The following is a 13,533-nucleotide window of genomic DNA, read 5'->3' as shown; positions in this document are numbered from 1 at the left end:
ATCCCTAACAAGTACAAAGTGCTACTTTTGAATCACAAATAGTGCAAGAAATGAGCGGAGTTATTTTAATTGTTGAAATACTATGGCTGTCACCCAGTAAGGGTATATTCAATACCAGTGCAAATACTTATATCTATAAAATCAGAAGTCTTGTGAAAGCAACAATACTTCAAATAACCTCTAGATGGAGGTAATTCACCGTAGTGTAAAGTAACTTTCTTCAGAATTCCCATCAGACTGAGTTTGAGAAATAAAATATAAAATTACATTTTAAAATGAACACTATAAAAATAACATACACAAAGATAAAGTTGATTAGAAGAAATGAAGTAATGATATTTTAGGAGAAAGTGAGCAAGTGACCTTGGAGTTTATGACACAGAATAAGACAAAAATTATAATATTCTAAGTCTCTAGGGCCATATTATTTGAAAGGAAAAAGAACAATTCCTACAATGTTTATAACTCATGAACTTTCTTTGTCTTTTCTCTTCACTTAAGTAACTTGGAAAGAATTGCAATAAGAGCAGATTAAAAACCCAGAGACTGCATAAGTAGTGCTGATTTTTCAGAAAATATAGGAGTATTTTTATAAAATTATAGAAAACAAAATAAGGGGGTGATGGATTCATGAAAGATGACAATAATAATTCAAAAAGTTTTACCATGTTTAAAAAATCCCTAATAACATGTGAATTAAAGTGTCCAAAATCCTGGAAAGCATTAGGGGAAAGCAGAAAGTTGAATAAGATATAAAGCTTAACTAGTAATAGTATATTAATATGGATTCGCTGTAGCAGTTGTTTATCAGTACCCATGCTGCACTATAACAATACTTCACTATAGTAATAGAAAACGCTGTAATGGGGAAACTAACTGTGGGATGTGCCGCTGCCTGTGCCACGTGCAAAGGGTTTGTACATTTAAAGCCGTTCCGAAAGGAAAGTATACGTGAATAGAAAGTAACCTGAGATTTGGAGTCCAAATAAGCTGAAAAATTGTAATACTCATAACCAAAACAGAGGTAGTTACATGGAATTCTAGGGTTGAAATCACTCCGAGAAGTCTTTGGCAATGATACCGCAGAACTTTAGAGCACATTTCAAAAGAACATATGAATAAGCAATCAACCCAGACCTTTAGTTATTAAAAATGAAGTAGAGCCAGGTGTGGCGGTGTGCGCCTTTAATCCCAGTACTCAGGAGGCAGAAGCTGGTGTATCTCTGTGAGTTCAAGGCCAGCCTGGTCCATATAAGTGAGTTCCAGGACAGCCAGGGCTGTTACACAGAGAAATCCTGTCTCGAAATACCAAATGATAGTAATGGTAATAATAATAATAATATGAGGAGGAGGAGGAGGATGAAATCCTAGGACCCACTGGTAAATTCTATCACATATTTAAGGGGGGGAAACACACCAGCTTTCTCCAAGTTCTTCCGGAATTCCCTTCTTTCCCCAGCACTATAGCATTTCTAGGACAAGATGGAAATATTACAAGAAAGCTGCAGGCCAGCATCTCAGGAGTATAGGTATAGAAATATTTTAAAAAGCATCAGGACACTGAATCCCCACAGTGTACGGAAAGAACACACAGTAGCCATGTGGATTCTTTCCTGGGCTTTTGGGACGCTGGTTCGGCGCAGTTAGCAAATTACCAAAGGGAAGAAGAAGAAAGCATATGCTGACATCAGTAGATGCAGAAAAACACGCTGGACAGACAGCTTTTCTTCGTGGAAAGTAAAACAAACGAAACCTCTCAGAAAACTAGGAGAATGGGAACTTCCTCAGCTTGGCAAAGAACAGACCCCAGACCGGCTGCAGTTACTGTCATTCCTAATGTCGGAAAGTCGCTTTCCTGCTGTGTGAGTGTAGACCATGAGGGGACGTCGGGATGTCACCCTTTTACATTCCAGCTCAGGCACAGAAGGATGCGACAGATACAGACTGAAGGTGTATTCTAAGATTACTCTTAGAATTTAGTCCTCAAAGCAAGGCTGTAGGTTACAAAACTGATGTGCAAAACCCAGTGGCTTTCATATAGACTAGAAATTAGCAATTAAAATTTAAAACGAAAACACATTGCTGTTTGCAATAGCATGCCCCCAAATTTAAATACTTCGGTTTTTTAACATACAAAATATATGAGAAAAACTGCAAAATTCCGGTAAAGGATGCGGAGAGCTAGCTCGTGTCATAAGTGCACAGCCCAGCATTGTCAAGATGTCAGTTTCCCACGGTGGCCCTGAGATTCAATACACCACCAGTCAAAAATCCCATCGACTTATTTTGGGATCTCATGAACATATTTTTTATGGAGAAACAAAAGACTCACGTCAGTGTTGGAGAAGGGGACAGAGTTGAGGAGCACCTTTCCTGGCCTTGAAGGCTTGAGACAGTAACCCGGGGGCAGCAGTGATCACGGAGCCTGCAGGCAGTGGGTACAGATTCCCCAGAGGAGGCCAAGGGTGCTATGGAACAGCGCTGTTCTTATATCCAACCTCAGGGTGCAGAGGAACAAAGTGAAGTCTCGTTTCAAATGTGTGCGCGGTCATGTGTCTTCCTCGCCATCCCCAGGTCATGTCTAGTAGGCTGGATTGATTGTTCCTCCTGCCTCTACTGTAATGGATTCCATTGGCTGTACGGAGAACAATGCCACAGCTGAAAGAGGTCATTCTCTTGGCTGTGCATGCTTGGTTGACTTCTGTCAGCCTTTGTTTCCCGGAATGGTCATCCTGTTCCAAATTGAGAAATCGCTCGCTTCATTTTTGTACTTAGAAATTTTGCTTGTTCAGAGAAATGATTGAGATAGCCTACAAAACCACATTCCTGATCTCAGTCAGTTTAACAATGCAATAACAATCCCATAATCCTAAAATACTTCAGCGTGTATGTTTTGCCTCAGGCAGCAGCATTCTGAAATCCTCCGAAGACTTGCACAGACAGACACAGGTGTGAAGAACAATGTATCACCAGTTTCTAAAGTAAACACGCAAGTTGCGGAACAAGCGTTGCATCCAACCTATAGTCAAATAACCACTGCTATTAATTTTGTATTGTCAATGGGGAAACATCCCCAGGATACACTCTTGTACTAATACACTGTTTCGAACTGGGAGAAATGGAAATTTTTTTCAAAGCATGCTGTAAGATTATCTTTAGTTTTATTTAGTTTTAATCGGGATAGTTGTTTTGTTTCCAGTGACATTTAAGGAGGTCAGGAAAGTTTTAAAGATTGGTTTTAATATGTTTTAAGATTTATAAATCTGTTAACACATTGTTGCCCAGTTTAGTACATGATTGGACTGAGAGAGAGCTTTGTCTGATGATGTCACTGATGATGGTCTCTGGCACTGGCTAAAACCTCCTTCTTGCCAGGCATTGTTCAAATCACATCACTTTGCATGACTCACTTGCCCTCACCACCTGTGTATGGCATAGACAACATTCCTGTGCACAATTATGCCTAAAGAAGTGGCTTCATATTAATGTCAAATATCTATTTATAGGGCCCTTGCATCTATATTATTGCTTCTGTAAAACATTGACGAGTGCTTTAGGGGAATATTCTAAGTGTTATATGATAATAGCATTTTTTTTCAAATTTTACATGGCAGACACTGTTTTTTTTTTCCTTTTCAGGTATGCAATTCTGTGTGGTTATGTGGCTGAGTTTGAGGGATTGCAAAACAAGATTAACTGTGGATATCTATTCAAGGTATTTCTTGGTGTTCAAAATGTTTCATTTTGCTAACTGACATGAGATTACTCGGCATGTTAAACTCCAGGGATTTAGTTTCGTGTTTAAACAGCAGAAAATGAAGCAGTTAATACTGTAATAAAAAGAATCAAACCATTTGGGTGGCTAATCCAAGATGGTACAAGAACCCACATGGTAGATGAATGTTGACTTATTTTGGCCATGAACTCACTGATATCATAACATGTGACGGGCTAGGCAGTCAATGACTTCGGAGACAGGGGTGGGGGATACAGGTTCTAATATAAAGCTTAAAATTACCATGATATGGGAACAAAATAAGCAACTTGCCGACATACCATGTCCTGTTGGCTTTTGTGACCCAATAACTAATTTCTCTGACTGGGTAATTGTGGTAGAAGAAAATGGCCCTTCCCTGTGCCCCAGTGCCCAATACTCACTCTGACAGCGCCGAGGGAAGCCATCCATGGCCTCTCCAGCGCTGCTGTTTCTCTTAAATTAAATCCTGCCTTATGCCATCTTGTTCCAATAAACTCGCTTCTGGGCTGGGGTCGGTGTGTCTTCATTGGGAAAGTCCGGACCAAAAGACATTTGACTTGGGTGCATTCTGGTTTCCCTGTGGCGCTGGGTTTGGGATAAAGCATGGTGTGCCTAAGAAGCATGGTGTGCCTGAGGTACAGGCGCTGCTTTGGTTCCAGGTGCAGGGATCTCAGTTTGGAATTATTGCCGAGGTTTAGTTGTGTGAGTGGTTAGGAGGGGAAGTGGCTGAGACACTGTCAGGCCACCCTGGGTTTCTTAGGCTGGGCGCTGCTCCGCTCAGCCATATATGAAAGCGGAAGCTGACCTGGCTGTGATTGTTTCCAGGAGCATCTGGAAAAAGCCATCCAGCTCTTACCGGAAGAGCCCCTCCTGTACTACCTCAAGGGAAGATACTGTTACAATGTGAGTTAAGCCTTTGCTTAGAGCTCTTGAAGACAATGTGGCTATTTAGTGCCATTTTCAGTGACTTACTCATTCTTTTCTGGTTTTACCCATTGCACACTAAAGAGCATTGTAAAAATAGTTTTTAATCTATTACTTGTATGTTTTTAAATCGAATATCGATTTTAAATTATAATGTATATATTTTATCTTTTATAAGCTTACATTTTATGTGTTATATCTAGGGGTATGTGTGTGTTTGTGTGTACATTTTTTTCTTATCTTTCCATGGGATTTCAGAAGTCATACTTTGGGCTGTCTCAGGTTGAGATCAGCTACCACACACATGCAAGTATTCTGCCCATGGTTCTGTAGAAAGAAGATAAATACTTTTTTTTTTTTTTTTTTTTTTTTTAGTGCTAGAGATCAAACTCAGGACTACCTTCCACATTTATCACTAATCCACAGTCCCAAAAGTTATCTCCAAGCATGACACAGGCCAGGTTCCTTCAAAAAACTTAATGGGGTATGAGATATCGAAATAGCTTGACTAAGGGCAACTGGTCAACCTAGGACCTAGTGTCTTAAATAATACTGTTAGCTTGCAGGAGAGTTACAAAATGTAAAAGTGTATCCAAAAACATGCATGAAGAAGGTGTAGGACTTGAAGATACAATTCATAAGTAAGGAAATTAGACTGCACATGAGCAGGAACCTTTTCATGAAGGCTGAAAGAGGATGGGGAAGAAGGCTCTCTTTTATAGAAGACCACGTGTGAATGTTATGCTTTATATTTCTTATTGTATCTCATCTATTTTAAGATACAGTTACTTCTATAGCTACAGAGGCTAACTCTGTACAAATAACAAGATGTATTAACCATGAAAGAATTTGTAAGTTAATATACCTAATACCAGCCTCAAAACCATAAAATAAAAATTGACTAAAATATGCAAATACACATATATTTGCAAATTGACAAAATGCTGGCAGACTTCACATGCTCCTGTCTCCCTCTGAATCGAACTCACCAATTCTACAAGATTGGCTGGCCGACAAGGGTCAGAGACCTGTCTGTCCATCTCACTCCTTACCCTAGTGCTGGGCTTACAGTTAAGTGTCCTACCTCATGCCCTTTACTTGGGTATTGACCACCGGACACAAGTCCTTATGTTTGTATAGCAAGCCATCATCCCCCAACCTGTTTTTTTTGATAATGTATAAATCAATAATACAAAAACTATTCATATGCAAAGCACATAATAATATCAAATTCCATATCTAATAATTTATTGAAGTCATTGAACTTCAACTATACTCAGCAATCTGATAAAAGCAATGTTAGGTGAAAAAAAAAATCACAAAAGGAAATAAATAATGTGATATACTTTTTACAAAGCTTAGAATAACAAAATTAAGCAAATAAATAAAATTGTGTAGAATAAATTGTGAAACAAATTATGTAGAAATGCACATAGTTTTTTCAGCGCCAGGGATTGAACCCACAGCCACGTGTGTGCTGGGTAAGTGCTCTGCCTCAGGACTCCGTTCCTAGATCCACAGCTATGTATTTCTTTTTATCAGAAGATGACTACCTAGAAATTTAAAAAAAAAAATAGGTTGAGAAGATGTTTGATGAGAGGACAGGAACTCTATCAATGACTTTAAGGAGCATTTCTGAAATACATGCCCCATATTCATATTTGGGGGAAGTGAAAGAATAAATAACAATATGAAATTGAATGTGATTACTTTTTTTTATTGTCTGAGCACTCCATACATGCACATAGTTTGTTTTGTTCACCTTGTCCCTTTCTCTGCACCTCCCCTTCCCTCCCCGACACTCTTCCCTCCCAACTTCAATTACTCTTTGTCTGTAACCCACTGAGTGTGTGCATGGGTGTGGGGTCTACTGGAGCATCTGCCAGGAGCCTTTCAGGGCTCTGAGTAGTAAGTAAGGGTTCTCAGCCCTCTACACACCCTAGACTTTCTCTAAGAAAGTGGCTGACGCAGAAGGCTAGTTGATATCGTGAAGTAGGTCCTGTCCCTACCACATATTGTGATAGATGAGTTATGAGTGTGTTTATTAGCATGCATTATGGGTATGCACACAAATACATATATGCATACACATGTAACTGGAGAGAGGTGATCATTCAAAGGTGACTAGCTTCCTAAACGTGGTGTTCCTTTGTATGTGTAGGTCTCCAAACTCAGCTGGATTGAGAAAAAAATGGCCTCTACTCTGTTTGGGGAAATACCATCTTCGACGGTCCATGAGGCTTTGCATAACTTCCTGAAGGTGTGTTTGTCTGTTCTCTCAGTGTCGTGACACCTCATCCACACCAGTGTCAGCTGTCCTGTTGGCAAGGAAATAGTTCTCGCCATGTGCAGAGCTCTCATCGCAGCCCCGGGTTGAATTAGTGTTGCCTTTAAGTCTCTCGAGATTTGAGTAATGCTTCAAATATAAACTTTTGGCATCTGAAATTATGTTCTTGGTCCTAGGAACATCACACTAACTTTTTGTTTTGTTTTGTTTGTTGGCTGGTTTGTTGGTTGGTTGGTTGGTTTTTTGAGACAGGGTTTCTCTGTGTAACCCTGACTGTCCTGGAACTCACTTCATAGATCAGGCTGTCTTAAAACTCAAGAGATCTACCTGCTCTGCCTCCTGAGTGCTGGGATTAAAGGCGTGCGCCACCACACACTGCTGACAGACTACTTTTTAAAAGAAATTCGGTAGCCTAAATAAACCTGTAGGTAGAGCAACCCTTACTACCAAATCTGAGAGCAAATTATTGGACTTGCTCCCAGCATTCCTCATGAATTTGACACGGAACCTGTATTATATTAAAGGACTTTGTTGTGTGACTCTTGTGGGGAGATGCGAACAAATGTTCACTGGGACCCGACAGGACACAGACAATAAACTGATTCTGCCCAAGCATAGCTGGGTGAGCCAGAGTTTATGGGGCACAGGTGACCCAAGGCAGCTGCACTTAAAAGACCATCCCAGTGTGGGTGGAGCCTGCAGAAGCCACCTCCCGAGCTCCTCTCCAGTTCAGGCTGCTCCACTGAGCAGTCTTGTTTCCTGCCTTGTGAGTCTCATAACTCTCTGGGTTTCCTCAAATCTGGTTCAGGTCCCTGAGTTTCGTGTGTCTGCTGAGTTTCTTCTTGAGTCTTGCAAGCCTCCTTCTTCCCTCCAGGAAATAATGTTTTAGGTGGAGCAAATAGCTGTCCAGGAGATATGAGCAATTATCTTACCAACCACTTCTAAGTTGCAGACACTTCTGGAGGAGATTTTTCAGGCATCAGATCAAACCAGTTGTTTTTTTCCCCTCCTTTAAATTGTATAATTGCTTTCCTGATACAACTTTGAGCAAGTAAATATAGTATTGTACACATCTAAGCATGTACTGTATCCACCCGTTAAATTAACTTTCTATTCAGCCAGTCTCTTTGCCTTACTCTGGAAGCAGTAAGAACTCTGAAGTTCTTTAGGTATGTCTCTTCCCTTAGGTTCTGTGTCCCTCCAGGCTGGGGACTGGTGTCAGGTTGGGGGTTGGCATGCCTCTCCACCTTGGCAAATTTTGGCTCCTGGGCAAAGACCGACTTGGGTCCTTACAGGAGTTCTCTAGAACCTTATCTCTAAAGGAATTTTTAGGCCCCAGAGATTAAGAATTGTGGGCGGAAGAGCAGAGTCGGGCACATTGAAAGTACCTACTCTGTTTACTAGTAGGACCAGCTGTTTCAACGATCCTGTTTCCTGTCAAAGCACTGCATGTGATAGATTGGTCACATGTTATTGAAGTCATGTGACATGTGTTCCTAAGCTTTCAAGCCTTAGTCTATTAGAAATGCTTGCCACGGGGTAACAGCCATGCTCTACTCTCATTTCCTAAACAGACTGTGGAATGGGCAGGACCTGTCCCAGGGAAAGTGTGTTGCTAGATGTCTTTGTTCTCAAAGGAAAAGAGGAGAGAGGGTAGCACAATAAAAATAAAGGCAATGATTATGTGTGAAATCTTGTTGTCTTGGAAAGCTTAATGATGATCATAATGGAAGCATCACTCCACTTTAATGGCTACCCTTGAAAGCTTTGTTTTTACACAAAGATACTTACACCAATAAAAGTATTCAAACATGGAAAAAGACAAAATTCTTGTGGCAGCGTGGCCCCTGGGGTCTGGTTTATGGAAATATGTCCTTTCTCGTTATGCCCGGCATCCTTGTTATAGCATGCCCGTGTTATCCTCCTGTCTGCTTTCTCTTAATTCAGGCTGAAGAATTGCAACCTGGCTATTCTGTGTCCAACTACATGTTTGTGGCCAAGGTAAGGAAGGGGACTGCTAAAGATCACTTTGAGTGCTTTACAGTAAACGTAGTTACCTTTAATATGGATTTTTTTTCATTTCTAGTGTTATGTTGATCTAGAGGAATCTCAGGATGCATGGAAATTCTGCAACTTGGCCTTATTACTGCCTATTGTTACCAAAGAGGTGAGTCCAGACAGCGAGAGTGAGTCTGAGGGCCTCAGCAGCACTGGGGTCCAGCTCTCTTATCTTTTCTAGCCTTCATTTGTGTCATTAAACTTTTTTCCTACGTTGTGTGGGTACTGTCAGGAATTCGATTTCCTTCCTGTTGAGAGCATAGGATAAAATGATTTATATGTATAACCACCTGTCTCTGAAAGTTTTTTCCGTCTCACATAGACCCGGTTAGCAATTTTGCTAACTAGATTCTTCGCTGCCAAGCTCACAGCGCCGTGAGTTGCAGTGCAGATGCTTCTCCGTTAGTTTCTTCCCCTGCCTGCGAGCTGTCATAGCGTCCCTCATCTCCCTCCTGGCCCCTGTAACTTCTTTGAATTACACTTCTCCACGAGTGTTTCTTTGTTCCTACCAGGATATTCTAAGCCCGTCACACATGGAGCCGCTACTCAGACTGTCAGCCCAAATTAATGTGTATAAACAGCTTTACAATACACTACAACATTTCTATGACCTACGTGAGCATCTCTTCACTTTAAGGGGCTAGTCACAGATCCTAAGAAACAGTCTTTCAAACTGAAAATAAAACGAATTCCTATGTCTGAGGCAATATGTAATGATTGCCGAATGAAATACTGACGTCATCACTAGCCTCACCGTTTGCCTAGTGATAACATTCAAGTCCAGCACCCTGGAGCATTCTGAGGAGGCTCCGATGGGAAATTCTAACACTTTGGTTTACAATGACAGACATACTAATCTGAAGGAGAAGCTGTAGTTTAAATTGCTATAATATTTTCAGATGACATTAATCACTCATAGGAGAGTTACCTGCAATATAAGCTACTTGATAAAGTCAATAATGCATTGTATAACATTTATGAAACATGATAAAGTGACATATTTGCCTATGTAAACTATGTATGTATGACTCTTCTGGGGTAATCTCGGGGAACTTCAAATCCTGCTGTTAGGGCTATGACTTCACACTGCCTAGAAATGGGGATGGCACCACGTTAACATTGGGGAAAGCAGTCTGTCCGCCTATGTGAAGACTTTCCCTCCTACATCCCAGTCCAGACTTCACAGAGAAACACCTCCCTACATCAACCGCCTTCTCATAGACATGTATCCTGCGTAGTCCGAAGAAATCTACAGTCTGTTTGTAATAGTCTGCCAGGAAATGCACATACATCAAAAACAGTCAGTATCAAAGTACTTAGAGCACCAAGATAAATGTGTGGCATTTCATTGGACATTTGTGTTTTCTTTATAGGACAAGGAGTCACATAAAGAGGTGAAAAAAATAATCTGTTCTTTGAAGAGGTAAATATAAGAGTTTGTTCTTCAGCCATCCCAATACGGTCTTCTAGAGTTTATCAGAATTGTATTTTTATAATCCTTTTGTCCTTAATGTAAAGATTATGTGTTCTTATTTGATTTGAAAGTATAATACTGCCTTCTGCAGCAGCTGCACAGCAAAACAAATCATGATGTTTGGAAACAGTATTTAATGTTAGTATGTAATGATCCCTAAACATGTATGCTTCATTTTTTATGTCAATAAACCACAGTCTTTAGAATATTTGTGTAACAAATACTTAAATAGTCCAATAAACTGCACCCCAGTGAATATAATCATTGTTTCAAAAGAATTTATAAAATAAAATAATTTCACTCATAAGGATGAAAATGTAGACACTGGGCACAGTTGGTAGAAAAGGAAGAACAAAAGAAGTATAGCTAGTAATCAGAGAATTGTCAATAGAATTACAATAAAATACTGTTTTACTATCAAACTTGGAAGTTTTTTTCCTTTTTTTCAGGAAATGGTCAAAATCAACAGTATTGCCTTAAGATGAAATGTGTTTATATACCAATGTATATAAACTAGTATATACTAGTTAGTGTGGGGGGATATTTTTGCTACAAACCTTGGGTTAAAATATATCTAAGGACTAAAAACTATATTGTTTAATCCTGCAATGTCACCTCACAGAAATAACCCTAAAGAGAAAGCGAGGTGACTTATGTGTGTTCCCAAAAACATAACAAGAGAACAGTTAACCATACTAGATTTCCACTATGGTAGAAATATTTTGATATTAAAAATAATTATATTCTAGGCATGGTGGCACACTCATTAATCCCATGGCTCAGGGAAAGGAGGTGTATGACCATGGGTTCTAGGGGGCCTGGCTAAAAAGCAGGACCCGACGCTGTCTCAAAAAATACAAACTAATATGATATAATATAGTGTGATATATGATAGCTGATGGGATGTAACATGATGTCACATGATAGATGAAGATCATGAGTCCAATTTGGATATAAAAGCAAGACTCTTGTTTCGTGTGTGTTTGTGTGAAGTGTATGTGATAAGGAAATGCATGGAATATCTTGTAAATAAGTATATAGATGTGATGTCAACTGTGTGGAAATATGCCAGGAAAGTATTAATAGAAAATAAACTAATGCTAGTTTTATATCTGTGACTCTGCATTTTATTTGTTTATTTCTCAATTTTTAGTAATAAACTAATACAACTTTTAAAAATTAAACTTAGTCAGTGATTGGTATCCTTTAACCAACCAAGAAATCAAAGTGAAACTTAAATTTTCTGTTTGCTCTTCCCAACACACACACACACACACACACACACACAAAACCCCTCACCCAGAGATGCCAGCTCATTAAAGGGAACTGTTTCTTCTCAGATAGTGGCCACGTCATTCACTTTTCTCCCCTCTGGTCTAGTGTGGATGGGGGAGAAAACGTGCGGGTCACCTCACGGACTCTGCAAAGGCCACGGTGCTGTTGGGAGCGGCTGGCAACTATAAAAAGCTAAAAACAATAAATAATACTCATAATAATCTGCAAGCTGAGGCACGCTGCTCCAGCTGGCAACCGATGACCTAGCGTTAGTCATATCATAAGCCTCGTGGAAGCAGCTCCGCAGCTCCTCCCAATAGGAAACGGTTGGAGACTTTTCTCTAAGGAATATGAGAAATAGAAACAGTGTCCCGGTAAATAGAAGGAGGGCCTGAGAAGGAGAAACAGTGTCCTGGTAAATAGAAGGAGGCCTGAGAAGGAGAAACAGTGTCCTGGCAGACAGGGGAGACTTGAGACTCAGGTCGTTAGACCTAATGTTCATTTCTTTTAGCAAAAGTCCTATTTGGTCCCTGATGTCAATATGTCTTCGATGGGCAAGTTGATAGATAGCCACTGTGCAGACAATTAGTGTGGCCGTTCGTGGCTAAGTCCTTGACCCAGCAACAGTGTGACGCTCCTACTTTAGTCTTCAGAGCAGTGACGATTTCCCATTCGTGTCGCAGTTTCTCCCAGAGTGTTAGCAGAAGACGGTCCCCACTCGAGCCCACCATAGTCAACACCTCCAGCTATTGGCACTAAATCCAGGCTGCCTGCCTCCCCGTGCCCATGTATACAACACACACATACACATACACACACACATGCACACTCACACCCCTGTTCCAGAACACTCATGTCTGACTGCTGGCCCTCACCAAACCATGTGATGCAAGACCATGTCATGAGACCAACTCAAGTGTCTGCATTAAATTTCTTTGCCTCGTAAAAGCTATTTTTCTTGCACAACCAACCACATTGCATAGAGAATATGCCATCCCCCTCCAGGGAATTTCACACAAGCTCGTGTGTATGGATGCTAGTTTTCTGTGCTTACCTCACTCACCACTCAGAATGCCTGACTTTGGAAAAGCCAGAACACGTTCGGCATGTATGAAGTGAGAACCACTTCCGGTGCATCACTGAGGCCAGGCTAACAGGACCCCTCCCCCCTTAAAGATGACGTGCACACACAATGACCTCTCGGGAGACTTCACGTCCAGTGCTGGGAAGAGGGAATTTAAATCCAGAACCTTGAATACCTCCTGAAGATACGAATCAAAACTGTATGTTACAATTTCTCATAAAGCATTCAAGCAGTAACATAATACTCCCCTGACATTCTGATGCTTTGATGTCCTTTAGCTGTGCTGTTAGCTCTCCTCCCTGAGGGACAGATGGCTTTCGCTGTGATAGGAAAACTGAGGTCACTTCATTTGTGCCCAAACGTTATAGCTAAGCTTTTTATTTTGTAATGGTTTTATACTTTTGAATTAGAAAATGCACTAGTTAAAGCTGAAAGGGGTCATAAATACATCTTCAACACCAAACTTCCCATTTTAACAATACATAGCTTATGCTCTGATGTAAGAGGAACACAGTGGGGGCCAGGGAACCCTACTGGCCAAGCCGGGACTGGGATCCAGATCTTGGCATTTCATGTATTCTCAAAGCTGCCTTGTGCCTAGGGCTGTTTACATGTTGTGATTGGAGTCTAGTGTGTCTGGCATAGAATGGACGTTTTGAGGACAGTAACTTGCA

The 13,533-nt window shown here is 40.6% G+C and overlaps 1 protein-coding gene across 2 annotated transcripts in view; it reads left to right on the top strand.

Annotated features, from left to right (window-relative positions):
- Nucleotides 1-11,568, top strand: part of Rmdn2 (regulator of microtubule dynamics 2) — a 58,827-nt gene extending 47,259 nt beyond the window's left edge. For both annotated transcript variants that reach the window (XM_050163527.1, XM_050163528.1), the window contains 6 exons: nt 3,640-3,715; nt 4,583-4,660; nt 6,843-6,941; nt 8,916-8,969; nt 9,055-9,135; nt 10,400-11,568. In XM_050163527.1, coding sequence (XP_050019484.1) covers nt 3,640-3,715; nt 4,583-4,660; nt 6,843-6,941; nt 8,916-8,969; nt 9,055-9,135; nt 10,400-10,453 — 442 coding nt within the window. In that variant the 3' untranslated portion in view covers nt 10,454-11,568. The remainder of the gene's footprint in view (nt 1-3,639; nt 3,716-4,582; nt 4,661-6,842; nt 6,942-8,915; nt 8,970-9,054; nt 9,136-10,399) is intronic.
- The last annotated feature ends 1,965 nt before the right edge of the window (nt 11,569-13,533 follow it).

This window comes from Alexandromys fortis, unplaced genomic scaffold (assembly GCF_014885135.2).
Source record: "Alexandromys fortis isolate MF-2015 unplaced genomic scaffold, M_Fortis_MF-2015_v1.1 scaffold_136, whole genome shotgun sequence".
NCBI classification, from domain to species: Eukaryota; Metazoa; Chordata; class Mammalia; order Rodentia; family Cricetidae; genus Alexandromys; species Alexandromys fortis.
The sequence above is the reverse complement of the archived record's forward strand: the minus strand, read 5'-3'. Positions and strand labels throughout refer to the sequence as shown.